The sequence below is a fragment of the Myotis brandtii genome, unplaced genomic scaffold (genome assembly GCF_000412655.1).
Source record: "Myotis brandtii unplaced genomic scaffold, ASM41265v1 scaffold806, whole genome shotgun sequence".
Taxonomy (NCBI): Eukaryota; Metazoa; Chordata; class Mammalia; order Chiroptera; family Vespertilionidae; genus Myotis; species Myotis brandtii.
In genome coordinates this window covers 255,037-279,819 of record NW_005371249.1, presented here as the reverse complement: position 1 = coordinate 279,819, position 24,783 = coordinate 255,037, and the positions used below count along the sequence as shown (strand labels likewise).

Below are 24,783 nucleotides of genomic sequence, written 5' to 3'. Positions count from 1 at the left end.
GGCCCTCGAGCTCCCCCGCACGGGTGAAAGGCAGTGCACTGTGCCCACACTACAGGGCACCAGGAGCTCAAGGCTGCTCCTCTTTGCTCAGATGATGCACATGCAAAATGACAGCCCTTTAGAACACATTAAAAACATTTTCTTAAAAGTAGATACAGTAAAATTATGCCCCATTTGGAAGCAGGCTTTGGTGGAAAGACATCCCCCAGGGAATCTAGTGTGACTTAGCTCCCAAACAGATTTCCAGGGTGCCGAGTGGAAGCTGCAGACACCAAGTGTCACATGCTGTGAGGAGGTCTGATCACAACTGGTGACAAGTGGACAGAAGCACCTGAAGCCTCAGCCAAGCCTGATGGTTAGCAGACGGAGGCTTTCGGTTTGTGGGAAGTCATTTCCGGAGCCTGGTGGGACCCGTGTGCGTCTAGTGTGCCTTATTGCTACTACTGCGCCGTCCAAGCATCAGAGTAGGTCAGCACTGAAGTCACCTCAGGACCAGGCTGCAGCCCTGCCTTTAGAGATGGAGAAACTGCTGCCCCAGAGGGGCAGTGCCTTCCCAAGTTCACACCAGGAACCAGTGCAGCTGGGTTGAGCTCCTGAGTCCTTCAGCGCATGATTCTTCCCCCTAACTACACGGCACGCTCCTGTTGTTTGGCCATTCAAAGAGGTACAGGATTCTCACTGTAAGATCACAGCTCTGTGAAGCTAAGGAGAGGAGCTTTCAAGGCTGGGCCTCATGCTGTCCATCCCCAGGGTTGGGGTTTCTGGGTGCTCAGGACTTGATGGGGAATGTCAAGGAGACGCCAGGACAGATGTCCACCTTGCTGCAATGGAGGCAGGAAGAGAATGGGGCAAGAAGTCAGGAAGAAAAGCGCCACTGGCAGACCAGACCAGAGTGTCAGGAATTGAAGGAGACTCTCGCCAGGCTAAACCAGGGCCTCTCAAACCATAGGACCATCTGTCCCAGAATCATGGACCCACGTATTAAAAAGCAGATTCTGGGGGCTCCAGGGAGAGCCTGTAACGGGTGGGGCCTAGGAATCTGCCTTCTCGAATCACTTGCCTTACCTCATCCTCACTTCCCCTGGCTGGGTGAGGGGCCACGTGGCCTGCTTGGAGAGCAGTCTCGGGGGCAGAGAGCACAGGCCCTCTACAGCCCCTGCACACTGGGCCCCAGCCCTGCTAGGCCTGATTCTCTCTGCAACGCAGGGTTAAATTGCATAGTTCATCTGGGGTCTCCTGTGTGATTTACCCTCCCAAATCTTTGGGATTGCCCTCATCACAGCCCTATAAAGTGCAATGCACTCTGGCCCTCAAAAGCTTGTGGCTGAGCATCTGTACTTGCCACATGTGAGCCCCACAGTGAGTTGAGGACAGAAGGAGCTCAAAATATTACCACAAAAATTGCCCTACCAGGGCAGAAGCATGGTTTGCAGTCACAGTGCTGGCTTCTGGTCCTGGTTTCCTGTGTGACTTCAGGAAAGTCTCCTAACCTCTCTGAGCCTTCACCTCCCCACCTACGTAACTGGGGTGTTTACCACCCTGGAGCGATGTGAGAATAAAGGGAACATGGATGGTCTCAGTATGTCAACATAAAAACAGGCATTGTTACACTGAATTCTGCTCTTTGGAGGGGGTGGTCAGGAAAAGGTTTGTTCTTTTCTTCCAGTTTAGAGATCAGGAAGTCAATGGGCATTATTTTCCAGCAGCAGCAGGCAAGAAAGCACTTGCATGGCTGATACCTGGCTCACCCATTTCTCCTGGAAAAGCAGCCAGGGTCCTTGGTAGGCATCTCTGAATGGCCCTTTCATAATTTTGAAACCTCAAGTGAGCGTGTGTGTTTATGTCGGTACTTATAAAGGAAGACGGAACCACCCTTGTCAGGAGAGGAGATAATCACCAAGCAGTCTCCCTGGCAGAGGCACTGTGTGTAATTAAAGACGATAATTACAGCTCCACGTCTAGTGTCAAACCCAGGGCTCTTTCCAGACATGAAAGATTGCGTCTTTTTCGCCCTGTGTGCAAAAACACACAGGCCCCATTGTGGATGGGAAGAGTGGGCAGCTCCATCCTGTAGCTAAGGCAGTTTCTGTGGGCCAAGCCCTTTGCATGGCTTGATCTGTAAGCCTTTCCCAGGAAAGCTGGGTCACATACTCCCCGAGCTGTGTCCTCTTCAGTCCTGCCTCGCTGCAGGATGATACCAGGTGCCAGGGGCACTGGGGTGATAGGCAGCTTCAGAGAGCAGGAAAGAGGGCCAGTTGGCCCCAGAGGGTCAGGTGAGTTCCCCTGGAAGTCACAGGCGCAGAGGCACACAGGGCTCTCTCTCCCAGCATCCACCAAGGAGCCAGAACACTGACTCAAACACTCAGCTGTTCACCCCCACTTACCCTGGGAGGCCTCTGTGGATGAGAGGTCTCCTGGCCTTCCAGCCTGTGAGCTCTGGAGGGCAGGGGCTCCTGTGGCTGTCTCTATCCTCAGGGACCCTCCCTGCAAGACCTGGCTCAGAGCACAGGCTTTGGGTGATGGAAGAAAGAACGAGCCCTGTATTGAGAGTCTCGAGACCTGAGTCTACTCGGCACTGATTGCTGGGTGACCATGGGCAGGCTGCCTCCACTCTCTCTTTTTCAGTTTCTCTATTGCAAAACCGAGAATAACAGGGCTGCCTTCAGGCTTGTTCTGAGGACGAAATGAGATAACGTCTAAGAAAGTGCTCTGTAGTCAGTAAAAGGAGAAGAAAATATACACTGTTATGACAATAACCCCACACATATAACTCATAGCCCAAGTCCTGGAAAACACTAGAGAAAAGCCAACTAATCTGACATTATTAATTAGAAATTTCCACAGACCCAGAGAGTTCCTGAAACAAAGACATTTCCTTGAAGACTATTAAGCCCCAGAGAGAGAAAAGACATCACTGCTCGCTGAAGACAGGGCCCTGGAGGCAGAGCCATGGACACCCCAGGTGGGGTTCAGCAGGGGAGCAGGCAGGGGGAGGGCCTTCTTCATCCTCTCCCAGGCCTGGACAGAGGTGGCGACTCCCATGGGTGCCAGCCACATGCTGCACTGAGGAGAGGAGATGGATCCTTTATAGGTAATGAGCTCCCCTGACACAAGGGAACAATAGCTGCAGGAGGCCTTGCTTGGCAACAGTCACCGAACTACACGTGGTGACTGGGAGGAGCCCTGGGCCAGGACTTTGCTGGGACCACACAAGGGCCAGCAGCTACACCTTGCCCCCTGGCCTTCTGTTTCTTCACCCACAAAACAAGGGGGCAACCAGACAGCCCCCAGTCCAGTGCCACTACAAAATCCTCACCCTGTACAGGAAGATTTCCAGCGAGGGGAAAGGTTTTAACACCAAGTTTAAGCTTTTTGAACAGCACCACACACCATTCAGGTAAAAGTCAGCAGCTGGCTCCGCACTGCAGAGCCTGACATCGAGGCTACGAGAGGCCTGTGGGTCTAATGAACCAAAGGCGATTCCACCTGGCTCCCAGCCCCAGAGGTTCTGCCCTTCCGTTGGGGAGCCCAGTGTGGGGCACAGGGCTCAAGCCCCAAAGGCAGCCCAGAGCTTTTCATGAGCACTAAGAGCCTTGGGAATTTATAGTAAATCTTGGTCCAGCTGAAAATTAGTTTCAAGTCTAGGAGATAAACAGGCTGAGTGTATTAATAACAAACAAACCCTTCCTCCTAATTCCTGGGTGTAAATTATGAAAATAATGAAAACATTGCCGAGCTTCCTCTGAGGCTCAGTTCTATAAGGCTCCATTGCACTGTGGCCTGTGCTGAGCCAGAGGTGGGAGTGAGGACATGGAGGGGTGGGCGAGTTAAGGGCCTACCTGCCTAATTCTAAGGCCCTCCTCAGCAAAACATCTGTGGGGCTAGTCCTCCAAGCCCCTGTCTCCTGTTCCAGGTCTACCCTTAGAGCATGGGGCTGGGGGACTCCCCTGGATGCCTTCCCAGCCCAGTCATCAGGTGGAGAAGTATGTTCTAACCCACAACCTCCACCCAAGCAGACCAGACCACACCCTCCCCAGTAGCCCCCAGGTACAAGCTTCTATGCCCACACCTGACATACCCCGGGGATTGACTGCAGTTACACGGCCACCTCCCACTACGATGGCCCTCCTGTGGGCAGGTCCAGGTGGACACCACCTCCCAGCACAGCAGGGGCTCAACAGATGCTGGCAAAGCTCCCTCCTCAGAGGGGAGAGAAACCTGGGATTGGGCTACCCCTCTTCCATTTTACCTGGCTCTACACTGCCCCCTGCCCTCAGAAACTATCCCCTCCCCCTCCCCCTAAAGGCAGCTGGGCTCAGGATTAAACCTTTCCTTAGCAGCTCTGAGCAAAGGGATGCAAAATAGTGCAGAAAGGAGAAATAAAGCCCTAGAAAGTATGTGGGAGGGACACTGTCACCCAGTGGTTGTTTTTAGTTCTGTTGGGTTGTGAAGTTGTTGCTGGGACCACCCCTGCCCCACAGATCCATCCAGTCTGACCCCAGGGCTGCCCATCCTTGTCTCTACCCTCCTCAGACCCATGGCATTTCCTCAGCTTGGGGGCCTCCCCCAACACCGAGACCACCTGAGGGTTTGGCCTTGGCAACACAGTTCCCAGGATGCCAGAAATCCTCCCTGACAGCCCCAGACAGTTGCCCGAGCCTCTCCTCCTGCTTCGTCGCCAGTAAAATGGGGACAATCCCATGCACTGCCTCCCTGGGATTTAGGGAGGCTGAGGAGGGGTGCTCTAAAGGACAGGGTTCCTGATTGCATGCCATCCGTTCTGGTTCTGATTTGAAAACCTATGGGAGTTGGGGAAAGAAGCAGGTCAGGAGGTCATACATGTGCAGAAGGGCTTCAAGGGAAGGCACCCCTAAGCGGGCTGGCCCAGCTGGTATTAGGAGGGAAGGGCACAGCATGAGCAAAAGGACCAAGATAGAGCCAAATGACAGGAGACAGGCTCCCCCTCCATCCCATTCTGTGCCAGGACTGTGTTGGCAAATTGGGGGGTGAGGGTTGGAAAAGTCATGTGGGGACAGGCCAGAGGTTGTCCCAGCTTTGGCAAACAAGATGCTAGTGCTGAGTGTGGCATGATGAGGTTGACCATGTGAGGAAGATGAGGGCTCAGGCACTCAAGCACCAGCTTCAGGGAAAGAGGGTGGGGAAGGTGGCAACACTAGGGGACAAGAAAGGGTGACAAGGACAGTACCGACTTGAAAGGACCCAATCTGGTGATGGGATGTTGGAGAGGGTGGCTTCCTGGAAGGTGCTGTGGTTGGGGCTTGGGGACATGAGTGTATGTGCCAGTCCCTATGAGGCCCAGCAATGGAAGTGAACCTTCAGAGGCACAGTCCAGAGGGCGGGAGCCCAGGATCAGAGAGCTTTTTATAAGTTCTTTTTAAAAAATATATATATTTTATTGATTTTTTACAGAGAGGAAGGGAGAGGGATAGAGAGTTAGAAACATCGATGAGAGAGAAACATCGATCAGCTGCCTCCTGCACACCCCCTACTGGGGATATGCCCGAAACCAAGGTACATGCCCTGGACCGGAATCGAACCTGGGACCCTTCAGTCCGCAGGCCGACGCTTTATCCACTGAGCCAAACTGGCTAGGGTGAGGATCAGAGAGCTTTAATGCTCGGGGAAGAGTTTACTGATCACTTGCACACTACTTCACCAATACCACACAACTTCTGACCTGGAGACACTCTCCACCATAAAGTTCTGGGCACTGACAGTCTGAGGGCAAGGGTTCCCAGCCTGTGGTCCTTGCCCGCCAGGGGCCCCCAGTGCAGCAGATAAATTACGACACAGCACATAAGTGCTGTATCAGCATGATCGCACAAAGAGAGACTGTAGCAGCTAGAATAGGGAGGACCAACCAGGAAGCTTGAGCCTGGGAGATGACTCTTCCGGTGCATCATTTTTTAGATTGCCAGGTACAATTACAGGCCTGCCTTCTGGAAGGGAGAAAGAAGAAGTGGCATTTTATTTATTTATGTTTTGGAAAAGGACCAGACAGTGTACCACATCAAAACACAGGGGCCAAGCCCGCTGAAAGGCAGGACTATGTGAGGGGAGGAGAGGGGAGATCTGACGACTAAATCTGAGGCACCTGCCAAGTTACCCAATAGGTGGAAAGACTTTGCATTAAAAAAAAATGCAAACCCGTTGTTACTCAGCATCCAGAACAGCAGGCAGAGACCCTGCAGAGAGGGGAGCTGGAATGGGGCACAGTCTGGTCAGCCTATATGACTACTCAGCTTTCCCATCTGTAAAATGGAAACGATCCTACTGCTTTCTTCCAGAGCCCCGGGGGGATTCCTGGCATCGTCTATAAAAGGCACCCTTTAAATACAGCCCTCTGCCATGGCTATAAATGCCCAGAAAGCCAGCTTGAGCCCTTGTTAGAGGAGAGTACTGATTAATTAGTCAAATAATAGGGTGTGGGGCAAATCACTGAATTTCCTTCTTTAGGCCTCTGGAGGAGCAGGAATTTTGGCAGGCGGTCTCCTTGGACAGTCTTGCAAACTAGCTCCTCTTCCCAGATGCCCCCAGTGTGGCCCCTGGAGCACCTGGGCCCTCCTCTGACTCACAAATGCAAAGGTGCCCGCTGGCTCCTCCCCCAAGAACCTTCCTTCCTCTTTTTGGATAGGACAGTCCCTACCAGGTAACTGACACTGTCATCCTCCCAATCACCAGGATCCCAGCTTCTCCCTCTCTCTTACCCACTGCACTCCAAGGCTGGCAAGCTCTGCTACCCCACCCACCCACTCCAGCTCCTGCTCTGCCTGCAGCAGTCCTCAGCCACAGCCCTGGCTCTGGCCTCAGCCCCGTGGCCTAGATGACTGTCGTAGCCACAGAGCCACAGAACCAGTCTCCCTGCCTCTTGCCTCTCTTTGCTCTAATCCATCCTACACACCCAGGCGGGCACAACTTCCTAAACAACTTCCTAACTGTGTCACACCCTGCTTAGCGCTGTTGGGTGGGTGAAGGATGCCAGGAGCTTTGCTGCCAATCAACCGGAGTCGCCCTGAGTCAATTTCTAGACAGGCATTTCCACCAGTTTCTATGCCATGAGATCTTTTCATGTCTCTGGGATTCTGAAAGGCCAGGGGCAGGAATGGGGAAGTCTGGCACGCGGCAGGTGTATCCTTAATGACTGTCAGCTTTCTGTGGCCTATTCCATCCTGTTACAACCTTCCTGAAAAGCTGGGCAAGCTCAGTGTCCAGGGTCAAAAGGGAGAGTGGGGGCACAGGGGTCAGAGAATAGGAAGTGACTGCCAGTATGGGCCCACCGGTCACCATGGAAACCTAGCCTTCAAGCTTCTCTCCCCTCGGCTCCCCTCCCACCAGGTTTTCCTGGGCCAGGAGCACCACCAGGCTGGCTGGGTGTGTGAGCCAAGCTATTTCTCAAGATTAGGAAAGTCATCGGGTGACTAATACAAAATCTATTTACACTTGATTATCTTCTTCCTGTCCGGTAGGTAAGTCATTCTGGTAAATGATAGACCAGCCAGGGAACTCTGCACAGTCCATGACCAAGCCTTTCTATCTGCCAGGAGGTGTAAGGGCAGGTTTCAAAGCATTTCAAAACAAGGCCCAGCAGCTCTAGATTACACAAGTCAGGAGACCGGCTCCGCAGCTTGCTGCTATGTGACCTTGGCCAGTTAGTGCTTGGCCCCTCTGAACCTCAAGCACAAAGAGGATGCTGGGCAGAAGAGATTGCTCTTCAAGGATAGTTCCATCCTGACATCCCCCAGCCAGGGGAGAGCTGTGACCACCAGGACAGGCTGGAGCCTGAGGCGACGTGGGGAGAGGGCAGACCAGGAGGGAGCATGGGGCCTGCAGAGGATGACAGAGGCAGCCTGGCAGGAGGGGAGAGAAGGGGCACTGGGAGGGATGGTTTGGGGAGCAGAGCTCTGCAGACAGAGCAGGCCAGGTGAGGAAGAGGTGAGTGCACGGACATTCTGGGAGCAGAGTCCACAGACAGTGAGGAACTGGGGAGGGTGTGGACTCAGGACCCAGACAGAAAGGCCCTTTGCCTGGCTGGTGTAGCTCAGTGGTTGAGAGTCAACCCAGGAACGAGATGATGGTTTGATTCCTGGTCAGGGCACATGCCCGGGTTGCGGGCTCAATCCCCATAGGGGGTGTGCGGGAGGCAGCCAATTGATCATTCTCTCATCATTGAGGTTTCTATCTCTCTCCCTCTCCCTTCCTCTTTGAAATCAATAAAAACATATTTTTTTAAAAAGAAAAGAAAGGCAGTTTACTTTCCCAGCTACTGGGACCAGAGAACAGCACAGCCTTGAAGCAGGGGGCAGAGATAATGTCAAACACACAAGAAAGGTAGAATTTCAGGTAGGGTGGCCAGAGATGACCTCTCTGAAACCCAGTCAAAACTCAAGAACACCCCCCTTCTCTGAGAAGCATTTGCTGGTCTTTGGGGGCTTTATTCCAAAATTCAAACAGGAGCTCTAGGAAGGGCCTCTGGAGCCTGCCTATGAAGAAGGGTGCACACCTGCAGCTCCCAGCACTATCTGTCCTGCAAGAAGGCAGCATGCATGCTCCTGGCAGGAGGGGGTGCCAGGGCCAGCTCTTCCTCACAACCTGTAAGACCTGGGCTGGCACCATGAGGAGGTGGTGGGGGTGGGGCAGGAAGAGGTGCAGTTCTGACCTTGACAGCTGGAGAAACAGGGAACTGGAGGATTTATAAAGACCGTCATGGCACCCTAGGAAGAAGGCAAAATCTGACTTTCCAGATGAGGAAAGTAAGGCCCAGAGAGGGAAAGCAACTTGCCTCAGGGCACCCAGCAAACCAGGGCAGAGCCAGAGCTAGAACCCACATTTTCTGCCTCCTGCCTCCTGCAACAGGCCACAACTGTAACAGAGACTTCAACATGATACACACCACCATTCTCTCAGAAAGTCTATTGCTGCCAGAAGAGGCTATGACAGAGAACAAGAAGATACAAAAAGATGGCCCCTCCACCTTAAAATTGATGACTGACTTTACCTGGAGTTTTATAAAGGGCAGAAATTGTGAGCAAGGAAAACAGCCACGTCAGGGTAGCAGGTTCTGTGTGAAATAGCTTTCCTTTAATTTCCTCTTATTATGCTATAAACTTGACTTAATAATAAAAACATGCTAAGGACTTCTTGATGTGTAATTGCTTATAATATTAAAAATGATGGGAAAATGCTTTCAATTAATATGTATGTGAATCATCCTGTGAGATGACACTTTGAACAATTTTATAAGGGATGTTGGGGGTGGGGTGTCACACATAAAAAGGGGGTCTAAGTAACTGTAAAATTGCCAGTTATGCCTGCAGACCTTCTGGGAGTACAGGACAGATGTGAGAGTGTTTAGCTGCAGGCTCCAGAGGGTGTGCTTTTCCTGATTATTTAACCTTTCTGTGTCTCAGTATTCCCATCTGTAAAATGGGGCTGAAGGCCTCAGGAGAAAGGATCCTAGTTGAGAATTATTCTGTGCTTTTAGGTGAACTAGGGCTTTATGATCCAATTAATCTTTAGAAGCTCTTGCCCCATCATTATCATTATGTTTTTTGTATCATTATCCTATCCTATCAAAAGCCTCATCTCTGGTTTCTCCTCTCCAGCAAAAAGATCCCACACCTCGTGCCTTTGCTCAAGCTCTTTCCTCTGCCTGAGTTGCTAGATCCAGCTCTCATCACCACCGCCGCCTCGACCCCCGCCCCCGCCCCCACCCCATTTGGATGGCCCAAACTCTGAATTTCTGGAGATTCACCTGCTCACCTCCACGCACCTGGATCCAGGACTGTCTCCCTGCTTTATGGAAGTTCCTGGGGGCAGTGGCAGTGTCTGCCCAGGTTACATATCTAGTCTCTAACACAATAGGGTGCAGCAAGGGCTCCAGGGTAGGCTGCCCAGTGCACTGCAGAGGGCCTGAGGACCACCTGCTCCACTGTCCTGTTGTTTTGGCCACCCACCTCCAGGTGGCCAGGGCCTGGTCAGAGAATTCGACAACACCTAATTCCAAGTAAAGGACCAACAAGGCCCTCTGCTCCCCAATAACAACAATCTCATGCACATGTGCAAAGCTTGCTCGTTGCCCTGGCTGGTTTGGCTTAGTGGCTAGAGCGTTGCCCTGCGGACTGAAGGATCCCAGGTTCGATTCCAGCCAAGGGCACATGCCCAGGTTTCGGGCTCGATCCCCAGTAGGGGGCAATGCAGGAGGCAGCTGATCAATGATTTTTCTCTTATCATTGTTTCTCTCTCTCTCTCCCTCCCTTCCTCTCTGAAATCAATAAAAACACATTTTAAGAAATCATATAAAAACCCCACAAAAAACAAAGCTTGCTCGTTCCAGCTGAGACTATGTCAGTGTTGTGTGCCCTCCTACTTTATAATGAGGACACTGCAGCCCTCAATAGGCTAAGCTTCCTGACCCACCCAGGTACCCACATTGACCTAAGAGCCCAGCACCCTTCTCACACATTAGCAGGTCTCTATGCATCTGGGGCCCTTAAGTCTGTGATCAAGACTGGTGTGAAGAGGGAAAGAATGGGATGCAAGGCATGGCTTTGGAAGGAGGCCGCCTGATTCTACCGGCTCAATCGGAGGTTTGGCTTAGGGATACCAAATACATAGACACTTATACATGAGGAAACTGAGGCCCAGATGGCATGGAAAAGATCAAGACCAGAACCTGACCTCGAGAGATAGGCCAAGCAAGATGAAAAGGTTCACTAGGACTGAATAGCACAAGCCAGGCTGGCAAATGTCCCCTCTCCTGCTTCAGCTCCCTGCCCCCATGTTCTGTAGATACTATAGGCCTGAGCCCCTCACTTCTATTTGTGAAACTGAGGGAAGTGACTTGTCCTCAGTTTCCCTCCCCTGTAAAATGAGACAGCATTTTACAGGGAAATGGTGAGGTGTGTATGTCAAAGGGCCCAGGACAGAGCCTGGGAGCCAGCCTCCGATGGCTCCTGCCATTTCCTCATGTCCCGGATACCCCAGCGTCAAACACAAACACTACACTTCCTCCAGTACTCCACCCCAAAGACTGCCCTGCCAAGGCCAGGCCACACTTGGCAGTCTGCCTCCAACTTACTATGTGTCCTTGGGCAAGTCCCTCTCCTTCCCTGGACTCAGTTTCCCTGTCCGTTAAATGAGGCTGTTGGGTTTGGATGACCTTGAAGATCCTTTGCTGACCCTGACATATGAATGTGCTAGCATCCCAAAGTCACTCCTATAAGCCCGGGCTGATGCCTGGTGGATGCAAGACTGGTCTGAGCTGAAGGGCCAAAGCTCTCCACGGCCCTGCCACAGAGCTGGCGTTTCACTGTGCCCAGTGGGGGTGTACATGGGAGGTGATAGGATATGACAGCAGGATCGGGTGTTACTGCAGTGCTGAGCTGAAGACTCCACCAGTAGACCCAGTTTCCTGAGTCTCTGGAGACTCCCTCAGGACTCTAGGAGGGTCCACCCAAATGCACACGCAGCTCTCTGCCTCTTGCCCCACAGAGGCCCCTTTGCCAGGAGAGATGACGAAGATGGGAGTGAGTGTGAGGGGTGGCCCTTTAGGAGTGTGGCCTAAGTCCCGCTGGTCAATTGCTGCCTGGCCCTTCACAGGGTGGCCCGGCACTCCGGGGGATACACTGGGGGCTAGAGAATTGCTTTCCATGAACAGTAGAAGCATGAGGCAGAGTCCTGGAAGCAGGGCCTGGACTCGCACCCAGGTCCTTCAGCAGTTGTCCTACAGTCTCCACAGCCCCACGACCTTCTATTCTGCACGGGCCCCACATACACTAAGTGCTCCGTAAATGTCGCTTCCTTTCCCTTCCTTCTTCTAACTCAGGAGGAATAATGCGAAAGGCCTCAAAGACATCATGAACACCAAAAAACAATAGAGGGCCACAGAGGGAGGCATCTGTATCCCAAATCCCAGACATACAGAACAACACTTCACTAGGCCTCAAAATTAGGGGTGGCTCCCAACCTGCTCCAATCCTCACACGTGCTCCTCTGTCTCTGGACTGCCCTCTGGGCCAGGAGGACACATGTGGGGGGTTTCTCCTCTGCTTGAGTTCTCCCCGCCAGTCAGTCTGTGATGGCTGATAACCACCTGTCTGTGGTTCATTCTCTTAAGATGCTCTGGGCATTATCCTGGCTAGACAAGAGGCCCTCAGGATACTGGACGCCTGGCCACATTATTTTGGGCCCCAAGCAATTGCTTTGACAAGGTTTTGTCATTAAGGGCCAATATAAAATAGCCATGGCGGGGAGTCTGTTTCCTATAAACCTACCAGGTAGAGAGCAAGGGCTCTTTAGACTGTGTCCAGCCCCTAAACAAGGGTTTCCTCATATTTGGACGGGGATAATTTTGTCCCCAATGATCTAGTCTGCCCCTTTCTACTAGGTAATGAAAGAAAGTGACCCAGCTTGCTTCTTTTATTGCCCTGGCTGCTAGGAAGCTCCAAGTTAAGCTTTTTATCTCAAATGCTGTATCTTTCTTCAGTCAGAAATTCCCACTAGAACTTACCCCTCTTCTCTCTGGTCACTTCTCTGTCCCTATCTTGGTTACTGTACTTGGTACCCTAGTGTCTGGACTTTCACTGTGCCCTGCCAGGTTCTTCTTGATGTAGGTGAACATGAACTGGGAGATTGTGGTGAAGACTAAACACACTGCAGCCTCCCAACCACCACCTTGAAAGCACAAACCTCCCCCTGCTGAGGCTGGCTGGGGACCATCCATGTGTCCAGGAATGGGCTCCCTGCTTCCCAGCTGAGCTCAAGTCCTTGTGCCAACTGCTCTGCTTACCTGTCATGATCCTCTGGGCCTCGTAGGGCTCCATGTAGCCAGCACTCTCCCCCTTTCCCGCTTTACTCTTGAGATCATTCTTGGCATCAAAGGGATCTGAGTAGTCATCGGCGATAATCACCTGCAGGGAAGAAGATGCAAGGGTGAGTCCACCTTTGGCTTTCTGCTTCACGGCCAGGCTCTGCTCCAACACACACAAACTGAGCCTGCACCACACCAGCAAGGAGGCACGGGGGGAGGGAGGAACCAGAGCTGCTGCTTACTTTCAGGAAGCTCCAATTCTTGCAGGGGTGACAAAGGGCCCCTCACTGGCAGTGCTCCATCACAAGAGAGGGGCCTCTGAGCCTGTACACGCAGCATGGCCGGCTCTGGGCGAGGTGAAGTGAGAACAGAAGGGCAACTGGGCAGAGAAGCACAGAGGCAAGAACCTGGAGGGTGTCTTTGGGAATGTGAATTGCTCAATTTAATGGAATGGAAATGGAAGAAAGTTGGAAAGGAGACTGCAGAAGCCTGGAAATGCTGACAAGTTCCTGGTGCTGGCTGAGGCATAGAAGAGCTTGTGTAGAGATAATTATGTTCAGCGTTCCATTTCCCCCAAATCTGGAACATAACCACGCCTTGGGTAATCAGACAACAATTTGGTGAGATCAACGAACTGTAAAGATGACTGTGGCCCCAGACGGGCCCAATGAAAACACAAAAGCAGCTCAGGATGGACAGATGGACTGCTTGGGCCAGAAAGGGCCTTGGAAGCAACACATGGAAAGACCTTGCTGAAACAGATGGGGAAGCTGAGGTCCAATGGAGGATGGGGCTAGACTAAGACCCTTGGCCAGACCCTCTGCTCCCAGGGCCCTTCCTGGCCTCCTCACTTGTCTGTATTTCAGAAAATAGCAAAGTTTTACAACAAATGGACAGAGTCACCTGGCGGTAGACAGTGTGGGCGGGGTGGGGGTGGGGTTACCCCATGAGATCGTGAGCATCTGGGATTTGAACACTTCAGAGACCAAGCTCCACATCTTCCCTGGAGAAGGGTAAAAAAATCTCACTTGGAGGCTAGGTGTAAACACGACAACTTTCCTTCCCATTTCTTACTTCCTAACCTTCTTGAGTAGCACACTTATCAAAGGGGAAAGGACAGGAACCCACCAAACAGGTTCCCTTTTAACACATCTAGCTCCACTACAAATCCACTGTGACTTCCATCATTATCTATCCCTTTGGTCACACATCTGGCAAAGGGCAAGTTCCTCAACCTCCCAGCCAGGGCCACCCAGCTGCCTCTTTTGGGAGGGGGTAGGTTAGCATTTCTCTCAACCCTGGGGTAACATGAATTGTTATTTAAATTGTGGGTTTAATTAGAAACCACAGGAACCTCCTCTCTCTCCTAGCTCCTGGAATGTAAGGCATTTGAGGGGCCTAAAAACCCAGGGGAAGGGAAAATCCCCCTTTGTCTGCCCCGAGAATGGCAGCTTGTGGCAGCAGCCCTGGCAGGGTGAACAAGTGACCTCCAGCTGCCCGGAATGTGATGCCGGAGGAGGGACAGCGGGCAGCAGCCCTGTCACTGGCATGCAGCCGGGGGCCAATGGGAGGCATAGCACTCAGCGGTCAAGCTCTTCCGGGAAAAGACCCAAGGCTGGAGCGCCCCCAATCTGAGCATGTGCGCCCCGCTGTCTGCCCCCTGCTGCCTCCTCCAGGGGTCAGGCTCTGAGTCCCAGCGGGGGCCCTTCCAGATGCTGACATGGTAATCGCGGCCTCTTTTGAGACTCACTGAGCTCAAATGACACCAGGCAGGGGAAAGACAGGGGGGTGGGGGAGAGCTGGGTCAGGCAATGTCTTTCATTTGATATTTCTATTCTACCCTTTGCAGAACACACCAGGGAGAAAATTATGCATGTGAACCACTGTCAAACAGAGCAGCTCAGACGCTGCTGATCTAGTGTAGGGTTTTGTGTCTCAAGAGGTGAGAAGTCCAAATGGAGAAAATGATGAACCTGCTGCGGCTGACATCTAATCTTAGGTCTTCCGCTCCGGCCTTCCTTCCTGTCTCATTTCAACATGAACATCCTCCATCTATTCTGCAATGAGGAAGGGAGCAAATATTTCCCCAAGAAAACAAAATTATTTGTGGGGGGATTAGCTGAGGAGGTAGACAGGGGAGGAAGCTGGGCTCCAGTCTCTAATCTAGAAATCAACATCCCAGCTCCTCTCCGAAGTGCTCTGTAATTTACAAACATGGAGGTTTGCAGGATATAAACCAAATCTTTGTTAGCCTTGGGACGGGAACTCTGGGAGGCCTTTGGTTCAGCAGGCACTATCTGTACTTTCTAATTAAAATGAGATCTGAGCTTGGGCTGTCACTGGCCCCCAACTGCCTGCCTTGCTTACTTCCGTTTCAATAAGAACTTACAAATCCTAAAACCAGGAAAAGCCCCTGCTCTCTGCTGACATGTGGTTCCAGTTATACCTGCTGACAGTTGAAAATCCTTCCGTTTAAAAAAAAGGTTTAGAATTCTGTTAGTTTAAGAAGCAAATCGGAAGGTTCCTAAAATGTATATTTAATCAACTTGCTTTCGAACTTCAAAGTGACGGGGGTGGAGGAGAGGGAATTTGAGGTTTGAGCAACCTGAAACTAGGCAAACACTTACTGAGCTGTCTGACCTTTTGCAAAATCATGTCCTGGTTTTGGCGAGTAAAAATTTAACCAGGTGTTAGGAGAGTTGCATGGGCAGTTAGCCAGAGTGATGTGTGCTGTGCCACAGGCCCCAGCCACATGCACCGGGCAGTGTGGTCACTGTCTCAGCTGCCCAGGGCTCACTGTAAATCAAGATGGCCAGCAAGAGGCTTGAGTGAAGGCTGTTAAAAAAAAAAAGAGAATAAGTTTCCCCAGATGTGGGCTTGGATTCCTGCTGGGGTTGATTTTGCCCCAGTTAGCAGACAAGTCCTTCAAATCTAATTGAACAATTCAACTAAAAGGAAGACAGCAGGGACTTCTCAGCAGATTAGGCCATCTGGGCACTTGAGATGCTTTCCTTGATTTTGCTCTTGGATTGGCAAAGACCTGATAGGGCATCAGACTTCTTCACCTGGCCTGCTTGTGGTTTCATGGGGCAAGTGCAGAACTGAGAGGGGGACCCAGGCTACTGGTCTCACCACTTCATTATGGAAATGAGCAGCAGCAGAAAGACAAGGGTTATGGTCCTGTCCGGGTGGTTAGAGCGTTGTCCCAATACACCACGGTTGCAGGTTTGACACCCCCGCCCCCCCCCCGGGTCAAGGCACATACAAGAATCAACCAATGAATGCATAAATAAGTCGATCAAATTGATGCTTCTCTCTAACGTCAGTTTAAAGAAAGACAAGGGTTATGGCTAAACCCCAGGCACAAGGCACATACAAGAATCAACCAATGAATGCATAAATAAGTCGATCAAATTGATGCTTCTCTCTAAAGTCAGTTTAAAGAAAGACAAGGGTTATGGCTAAACCCCAGGCAAGTCTCTTCTTGCTGTCAAACAAAACTAGACACCCCAGGTCAGCCCAGTGCCCTTAAAGGACTTTCACAGGCTCATAAAGCAGTGAAACTGGGGGTCCTTGAGAGACCTGCCCCACAAGCCCTTTCTTTTGCATAAGGCCCAGGGCAGCCCAGAAGGCTTGACCATCCCTGCGCACCACCTCTCTGACAGGGCTCTGGGAGTCAGCTCTGCATTCCTCCTTTCTGTTTTGCACACACTGCTCACTCCTTTCCATCAGTCTGGGGCCAGGGTGTTTTTATCGTGGGGACTAAGCATTGTGATAGGAAGCAGTCTTCCTGTTCATCCCCAAAAGGAAGTACCAGAGAAAGATGGGTGTTGCCACTTGGCAACACGTCCATATGCTTTTGCAAGATAGCTGCACCTGGTGGAGAGCTGGTCCTCTCCACGTGCTCTTGGGGGAAAGGTAAACTGGGAGCCACTTTGAAAGATAACCGTTGACACTATTCATTAAAATCCAGAATATTCATGGATTAGCTCAGCAACTTCACTTCTCAATATTTATTCCCAAATGTATACAAGGAGGCATGGACCAAGATGCTCATTGGAGCAAGTAATAATGAGAACTTGCTATATCCTACTATGTCTATCCATGGGGAGTTGCTAAATCCTGCTAGTTCCATGCTATGGAGTATAATGCAGCAGGTTAAAAACAAACAAACATGAAAATAGTTCTTTAAGGCATAGCTTGGAATAAAGAAAAGCACATTGTAGAATGAGAGATACAACCTGATATCTATTTAGGAAAAATAAAACAGAAACCTGTATCTCCATTTAATGTAAAGAAAAGGTCTGGGGAGATACACACTTCTCACTGACACCTCCTTCTGGGGAGGTAACTGGGATTGGGGTGGTTACTGGAAATCAAAGGAGGCGTGTCTGTAATGTTAACACATTTTCAAACAAGGAAAACTTATTGATGCATTATACGCAAAAGTAAACTTTTAAAAAAAGCACCCCTCTTCACAGGCTATTTTTGGTACAGCAGATAAACTGTTTCCCAAACTTGCCTGAAGATAGGAATGGCTTGGAATGCTTGTTAAAAAAACAGATACCTACCCCCCAATAATGTGTATATTTAATAAGCAACCCAGGTGATTTTTATCAGGAAAGTTTGGAAAATGGTAAGCTAGCACCAGACCCCTTCCCCACCAATCTAATGCAAAGCCTTCAGATATTACTCTGGATTTTCACTTTTCTCAGATATTTCTCAGTCCTGTTCATCAAAGTGAAGCAAGAAGTGGGTGTAAAGGCAGCTCTCTCTTGCTTTCTTTCCCTGGGAATCAACTGGAGTAAGAGATGACCCAACATGCCTTGGTCCATCTCCAGAATCCAAGACGTAGAGGTAATGGCATCCTCTGTGCAATCTGAGGGCTGGCCCCACATTGAGCAATAGAGCTGTGTGTGGGGAGAGGGCCACACAAGCAAGACCCTGCCCTGCCCAGTGCAGGGAGCCCGGACCCAAGGCTAATCTGGCTGTGAGGATGTGCAAAGCTGTCTGCTCTAAAGCATAGACTCACCCTTTCAGGGCAACTCTACATGGCTCTCAGCACACTCTCAGAGCAATCCCTGGCTCCAGAAAGAGCTGGTGGGCCTGTGGAGGAGGCACTGCTGAAATGCACAGGCATCCCTGCTAAAAATCATTCGCACCTGCTCACAGGAGGGACCAGCGAGGTGGAGCAGCTACCACCTTCCAGGAGTGGTGACCTGTTTTGTCCCCACTACCCCAAGGGCACCTCCTCTAACCATAGTCACTCCACGTGCTCTGCTGTCCGTGGGAACTGGCAGTTTGGGGCTGCCCCAACTTGGCCTCTGCTGGATGAGGCAAGCTAAGTCTCCCCCACTCTGTGCTGCTCTTCACTCACTGGAAAGTGAGGGGGTGGCATCCCATGAGGCCCTGGGTATGTTCCAGGTCCATGACTTCTGTCTACGCCAAAGCAAACTGCATAGGAACACACCTGGGAATGTTCTACACAGTCCCAGTTGGACCATTTCCTCATCAATTTGCCATTAAGACTAGACATTAGTTTTCTGAACAGCTTGGGGGGCATGAATCTCTTTGGGAATCTGATAAATGATGACGATGTGGCTCCCTCCATCACCTTTATATATGCCTGCAAAGTGTTGGGCACATTTCAGAAAGGTTGGGAGTCGAAGGTTAAGGCCAAGTTCCCTTGCATATGAGTCACTATAAAGAACATCTAAAATGAGACACACTCCTTTTTTTATAAATCCTCACCCTAGAATATATGTCTTTTTAAACTGATCTTAGAAAGAGAGGGAGCGGGGAGGGAGGAAGGGAGAGAGAGAGAGAGAGAAGTCAGTTGCTACCATGGATTTAACCCGAAACCGAGGTATGTGCCCTGACTAGGAATAAACCCCCAACCTTTTGGTGTACGGATGCTCCAACCAACTGAGCCACCTGGCCAGGGCATGAGACACACTCTTTGCCTTAGCGAGGTGGTGGGTACTGACTGTTGTAATTCAACACACATTATTCACCTGGCTGAAAACACAGTAGGATGTGTGACTGGCCTGCCATTAGGCTGGGGAAGGAGGGGGACTGTGAGGACGGTCAGGTTGTTATATCTTGGCTTGCCAGCTTGAAACCCAGTAGCCACATCCCTCCAGAGCAGAGGCAACTTGGCCCTCTCCCTCACCCTGAAGATCAGGAGGGCTCCTTGAAGGTGAGCAAATGGTGTTCAGGGCATGAAGTGGCAGCAGCAGCCAGAAGCTCCATGCCTCTGTCTTGCATCAGCGGGCTCAGGAGGCTGGAGTCCTGGTTCTCCTTTGGGACCCACCATGACACAGGCCCTGGCAGGCCGGATGTCCCCATAATGGAGACTCTGTTGCCATGCCAACCAAGATATGGCATGAATGAAACGGGATTGGGGATCTGGAAGGGTTCCAAATGACCACGGGCTGCCCAAAAAGAAGCAGTGGATAGACATTCTGCACAGACCCAGAAACTATACAGACACAAGCTCAGTGAGTCAGGGAGAGCATCTAACAGTCAATAAGGGAACACACTCCCTGGGAACCAGAGCTCCTGCCAGAGGCTGTAAGGTGGGCACCTGCTTTGGATGGAGGTCAGCCTACTAGCTACTGGCGGTCTGTGCTGTGTTTTCTCAGCACAGATTCAGTGGCCCCAGAGCAGCACCCATTGCAAGGAATGCCTAGATGGGTGGCTGTTTGCAGAACCCCCAGTGTGGCTGAGGCGGGCGGTGTTTCTGAAGCCCCAAGGCTGACCAATGGCAGCTGGGCTGCAGCAGCTGCCTGAGGCTTTGCAAATACACAGAAAGGCAAGTGGCAAGGCAGAAGGACACCGCCAAGCAGGGACAGCCCAGACAAGCAGAGCTCTGGAGCAGAGCTGGCTCTACTGTACCCTCACTGGGTCATTCCTGGCAAACTGCTTTATCTCTTTGAGCCTCAGCCATTCATTTCTGAAATGGGCAAAACTGTTTGCCATCTCAGCTTCACATGAATATTGTGAGGAGCAAATAATGCGATGATTTGGGGATGTGACAGCAGTTTATAGAGAAAGGTGGCACCTCCTGGGTGCTGGGGATCGAGTTAAGTGCTGGGTCTCTGCCCACTGAAAATCTAGTGGGGAAGACAAAACAAAGACCTGGGAAGAAACCTCAGTCAAGGCCCCAGTGATGACAGAGAAAACTGGCTGCAATCAGGTATGACAACAGCTGTCAGATTTATCAACCACAGAAATAGGAATGTTTATGAAGGATCCTCTCCCCACCACACTCTTTTATGTTCTGGGTGGAATGCATCTCCTAGTTGGGGTACCTGGCTAAGAGGTCGAGACTCTCAGGGCCACCCTGCCTGTGTGCTGGACAGCAGCAGGGTGCTGTAGGTCTACGGCCTGATTCCAGGGCTCTGGGGCTCAGAGGGGGCCCACAGAACTGGCTGTAACCTTGCTTGGGGACACCCCATGCAGAGATAGAAGCAAGCATCCCCCGCTCCTCGCCTTTCTCTGTCCCAGCTTTGACCATCATAGACTAACTCTCCTTACAGGCGTGCCAATAAATCATTTCTGACATGGTGAGGAAGTTAATTTGGGGAAGATTAATTAGCTACATTCATACATTCAGCTGCAATTCCTGGAAATCAGATGGTGGGGAGGGCACTTTTCCACAGCAACCAAGGACGGGCTGGTGCCTCGCCTCTAAGGTCTGACTCGCTCATGCAGAATCACCTTGAAGTTCAAAGTCCCGCTTTCATGCACAGAGGTCAAGTGCTCTGCCCTCTAACCCCACTGGCTGGGAGCTCACAACTTCTGTCATTTGGGACAGTCGTCACTATTAAAGTGGCCTCCGTCTGGCAGCACCTTCCACTCTGGGCAGACCTTGGGTGCTCTAGTGTAAATGCTTTACAGACCAGCCAGGGACCTGCCCACATGTCAGGAGGAGAGAGGTGTTTCCAGTGGTCTCCACTGGTCTTTCCAGTCCTCCCCTTCCCACAGCCACAGCTGTTTGCCTTGACACCTACAGGCTCCAACTTGTTAGGAAAAATGCATTCCAAATTACAGCCTCTGTCAGCTCCTCTGGGGCCCTCCTCTGGCTCCCCCCTCCCAATCCCCGCCTCACTCACTCACTCGCATACCCCACTCTCCTTCAATTTAACCCTGTGGAGGTTGCTGTGGTCCTGGGTGAGAGGCTGCTGGAGTGGAGCCTGGCTCTGCCCTCTGTTTACCCTGAAACCTCACTATTAAGTGGTAGGGACTAGCTTTTCAGCATCTCTCAAGCAGTGGGAAGTTCTATTAACTCCGAAATAGCTAATCCTGTAATTTCTTAACTGCATTCAGCTAGGGCCTATGGACGAATGAAGAGTTCAGTGTATCCCTCCTGAGGAAAGAAGCCTCCTGGGGTTTGCAGAGTAATTACAGGTGATGTCAGAGCTGAAAGAAGGTCTAGTCTGGTGGGTTTCAACAAATTATGTGTGTAATTTGTGCCAAAGAAATCTCACAGGGAGCCCCAACATGCACCACTCTCCATAGTCTGAAAAGCACGAATCCACTGGGAAGCAGGAGGCCCCGAGGGAGGGTGAAGGTCAATGCCAGAAACAGGTAGCCAAATGTTTCCTAACTCCCAGGTCCACACTGTGTCTGCAATACCTGTATGGCTACCTAATTTTTCTCTTAAAGTCATTCCTAAAATTTCAGGGTATACCCACCATAATCACCCCCTGGATAAAGCTCCCTTGGCACCTCTTGCAAGGACTGCCACCCATCCCTGCAGACAGTTCCCTTTGGGAGGCCGCCCCAGGCCAGGCTTGGTCTTCTTGGGTCACCCATTGAGCCTCCCTCTGTCCTCCCCTGAGCTCTGGCTCAGCGATGTCCAGGCCTCCGGCGATCCCATCAATCTCCACCCACCCCTCCAGACAGTCCTTTCTTCCCAAGCTTCCTGCTCAAGGGGGTACAAGCGCTCCTCCTAGAAAATGCTCTCAGACCAGCCCTGGGGTCAAGAAGGGTAAGGTCAGGATTTTCTTCTTTCCCTGGCAGAGCACTGGGAGCTGGAACGGTCAGAGAATGTGCAATCAGGAGCAGGGACACGGGGTGGCTCTGGAAGTCATTTTCTGCTCTGTGCCTCAGCTTCCTCATCTACAAAATGACGATGGGGTGAGGACTAAATGAGCCAATATACGGGATGCACCTAGAACGGGGCCAGGCACACAGCAAGTGCTCAAGAAATGTCAGGTGCACTTATCATCTGAACACACCATCCTGCCTGGCTGATTCCGTCTTGTGGAGGAGGAAACTGAGGAAGGGTCCTGCAGAGGTCACCTGGATGTCCAGTAACAGAATCAGCAGAGTGATAAACCAGACTCCCACCAAACCCCAACCGCAGGAGAATCCAAGTCATTTGGCGACCTGTCCTATATAATAAAAGGCTAATATGCAAATCAACCGAATGGCGGAACTACCGGTCGCTATAACATGCACTGACCACCAGGGGGAAGACACTCAATGCAGGGGCTGCCCCCTGGTGGTCAGTGTGCTCCCACAGGGGGAGCACTGCTCAGCCAGAAGCAGGGCTCACGGCTGGCGAGCTTAGCAGCGGTGGTGGGAGCCTCTCCCGCCTCTGCAGCAACACTAAGGATGTCCGACTGATAGCTTAGGCCCGCTCCCCCTAAGTCAGCAGTTGGACATCCCTCGAGGGTTCCCAGACTGCAAGAGGGCGCAGGCTGGGCTGAGGGACACCCCCCTCCCGAGTGCACGATTTTGGTGCACTGGGCCTCTAGTATATTTATAGTCTGCCTGCTTCTAAAATAGGTTTTAGACAGCTGTGTTCAAGTCATCTTTCCGGCTGGACTGCTCCTTCCCAAGAAAGGATGGGGAACGCCCTTAGGGCTTTCTCACAGTAACAGAAGGCTCTGAGCACCAGGGACAACTTTGGCAGTGTATTCACAGGAAAGGTATGTGAAAGAAAAACGGCAGAGCCTAGAAGCCAAAGGCCTTTCCTGAGAGCTGTGGTACCTTTAATAACCAGGCATCCATGTCCCACGCAGGGCCTGAGAGGGAGCAGGAGTGACGGAGTGAGAGGGGGAACTGGGATTAGCGTGAGAAGGTACTCGGGCCTGGTGCAGCCCATGTGATCCAGGCCCGCGCAGCTGTTTCATCAGTGACAGTGACACAGGACCCGGACTAAGGGAAAGGCCATTTCTCTGTGAATGGGGCCCATTAGGATGATTCGTGTACATTTCTAACAGGAGGCTGCCTTTGTATTGAAGACAGGCAGCACTGGCCATAATTACCACCACTGTATTTGAGGGTTCCCAATTATGTTCAGCTTAATAGTGGGTGCTCAATAAATGGTGATTCACTTTTTTTAAAATAATGCCATCTTCTCAAATCTTCCAGTCACCAAGCTCGATGAACTCTTTCTCATGTGCAGTCCTCCAGGCTAAGAATCTGTCCCTGAACCCCAAAGCACTTTTTCTGCTATGTACTTGGCACCTTCTAACATACAGGGAAGTGACTGGGGACAGAGCTTTGCAATGCCACACAATGTCTGTAACGGTGTCAATGGCTTGTTCAGTCATATTCACCCCATGCTTACAAAGTGCCGGGCGGTGAGCTCTGAGCTGCAGTGCAGCGGTGAACAAAGGCAGGTGTTCCCCTGCCTCGTGGAGCTTCTGGTGTCTTGGGAGGACAGCTGACCATTCTGGGGAGGGGCAGGCGTGGTTAGGGATAGGAGCACTCAGCTGTCATGTGCCAAGCAGAGGAGTGAGGGCATAGGCAAAGTCCCTTTATCCCCTGTCCTGAACTGGAGCTATGTGCAGACCTGTCAGGTCAGTTATCTGAGGATGCCCACTATGAAACCAAAAGAGGTTATAGAATCTTTACCAATAAAAAAAAAATTACTCTTGGCACCTGAGTCATTGACAAAAAATTAGGTTTCAAAACAGTGCTTATAGGACTCCATTTTTCTAAAATATCACACACACACAAAGGAAGAAATGTGTTTCATGTGCAAAGAAAAAGGACTAGAAGGTGTACAGTACAATACAGCACCCATCCAGAAGTTTCCATGAAGCTTGAGGCTTAAACACTGTTCTCCTCCTCTCCAGGTAGGCACCATTAGCTAAGTCACACTCCCTGCCAGGACCTCAGTTTCCCCATCTGTAAGATGGGAAGGGTAGAGTGGGTTTTACATACAAGAGGAGGGGAAGAGACACAGGATCACGACACTAAAAGAAAACCAACTACCATCTTGCCTCACCAACATTTTCTGAATGAAAGAATAAGAAACTTTACAAAGAAACAGAATAAAGTTCAGTCCTTTTAAAGTGAATGGAGTTAGCTTCATAATAAACCTCCCTAACTTTTCATTTTTCTCATCCCATACTACGCTTTCTAAGCTTTTGGAGCTCACTATGCTTTCGGAGCATGGGTCCCAGGGGCATTTCAGTCCTTCTGACATTGTTTTAAAGGCCATGCCCTTCTTTGGGTTGCAACCATCCGGTGTGCATCTACCATGAAAGGGCGCTGGCTTTTCTGGCCCCTCTCCCCTCCGTGTGTTCCTCTCACTCTTAAAGGCACATTCTCCACTACTGCTGAGTGTTGGTGTCTATGGAACACCAATATAGCGCTTGACAGTAGCCTCATGAATCAATCAGGCATGAAGTGGCCCTAATTTATTAATACACATTGTAAAATCCCCTTCCAAACAGAGGGTCATAAATCACCTGCCGCCGGAAATGTTCTATTTTTAAAGGAAGGCCAAGGTATCTTGAACTAAATGCCAGACTTGCCCATTTCAAAAGAGCAAACTTTGATCCATTGCTGCTATGTTAATCAAGTGACTGGGGAGGCCCGGCCCCTCGCTGATAACGCAGCTGTCACAAGACATCACCAACCCCACCAGCTTCCTCTCCTCACACTATTCTCTGCCCAGACCTGAGGCCATATGTGACTCACAGGGACTG

General features: G+C 51.1%; 1 protein-coding gene across 1 annotated transcript in view; it reads right to left on the bottom strand.

The window, feature by feature from the left end:
- Window positions 1–24,783, bottom strand: part of SHB (Src homology 2 domain containing adaptor protein B) — a gene marked incomplete at its 5' end in the record, with an annotated part of 126,896 nt that overhangs the window by 67,450 nt on the left and 34,663 nt on the right. Inside the window, one exon of the mRNA XM_005884019.2 lies at window positions 12,809–12,929. Within this exon, the coding sequence (XP_005884081.1) occupies window positions 12,809–12,929 (121 nt within the window). The remainder of the gene's footprint in view (window positions 1–12,808; window positions 12,930–24,783) is intronic.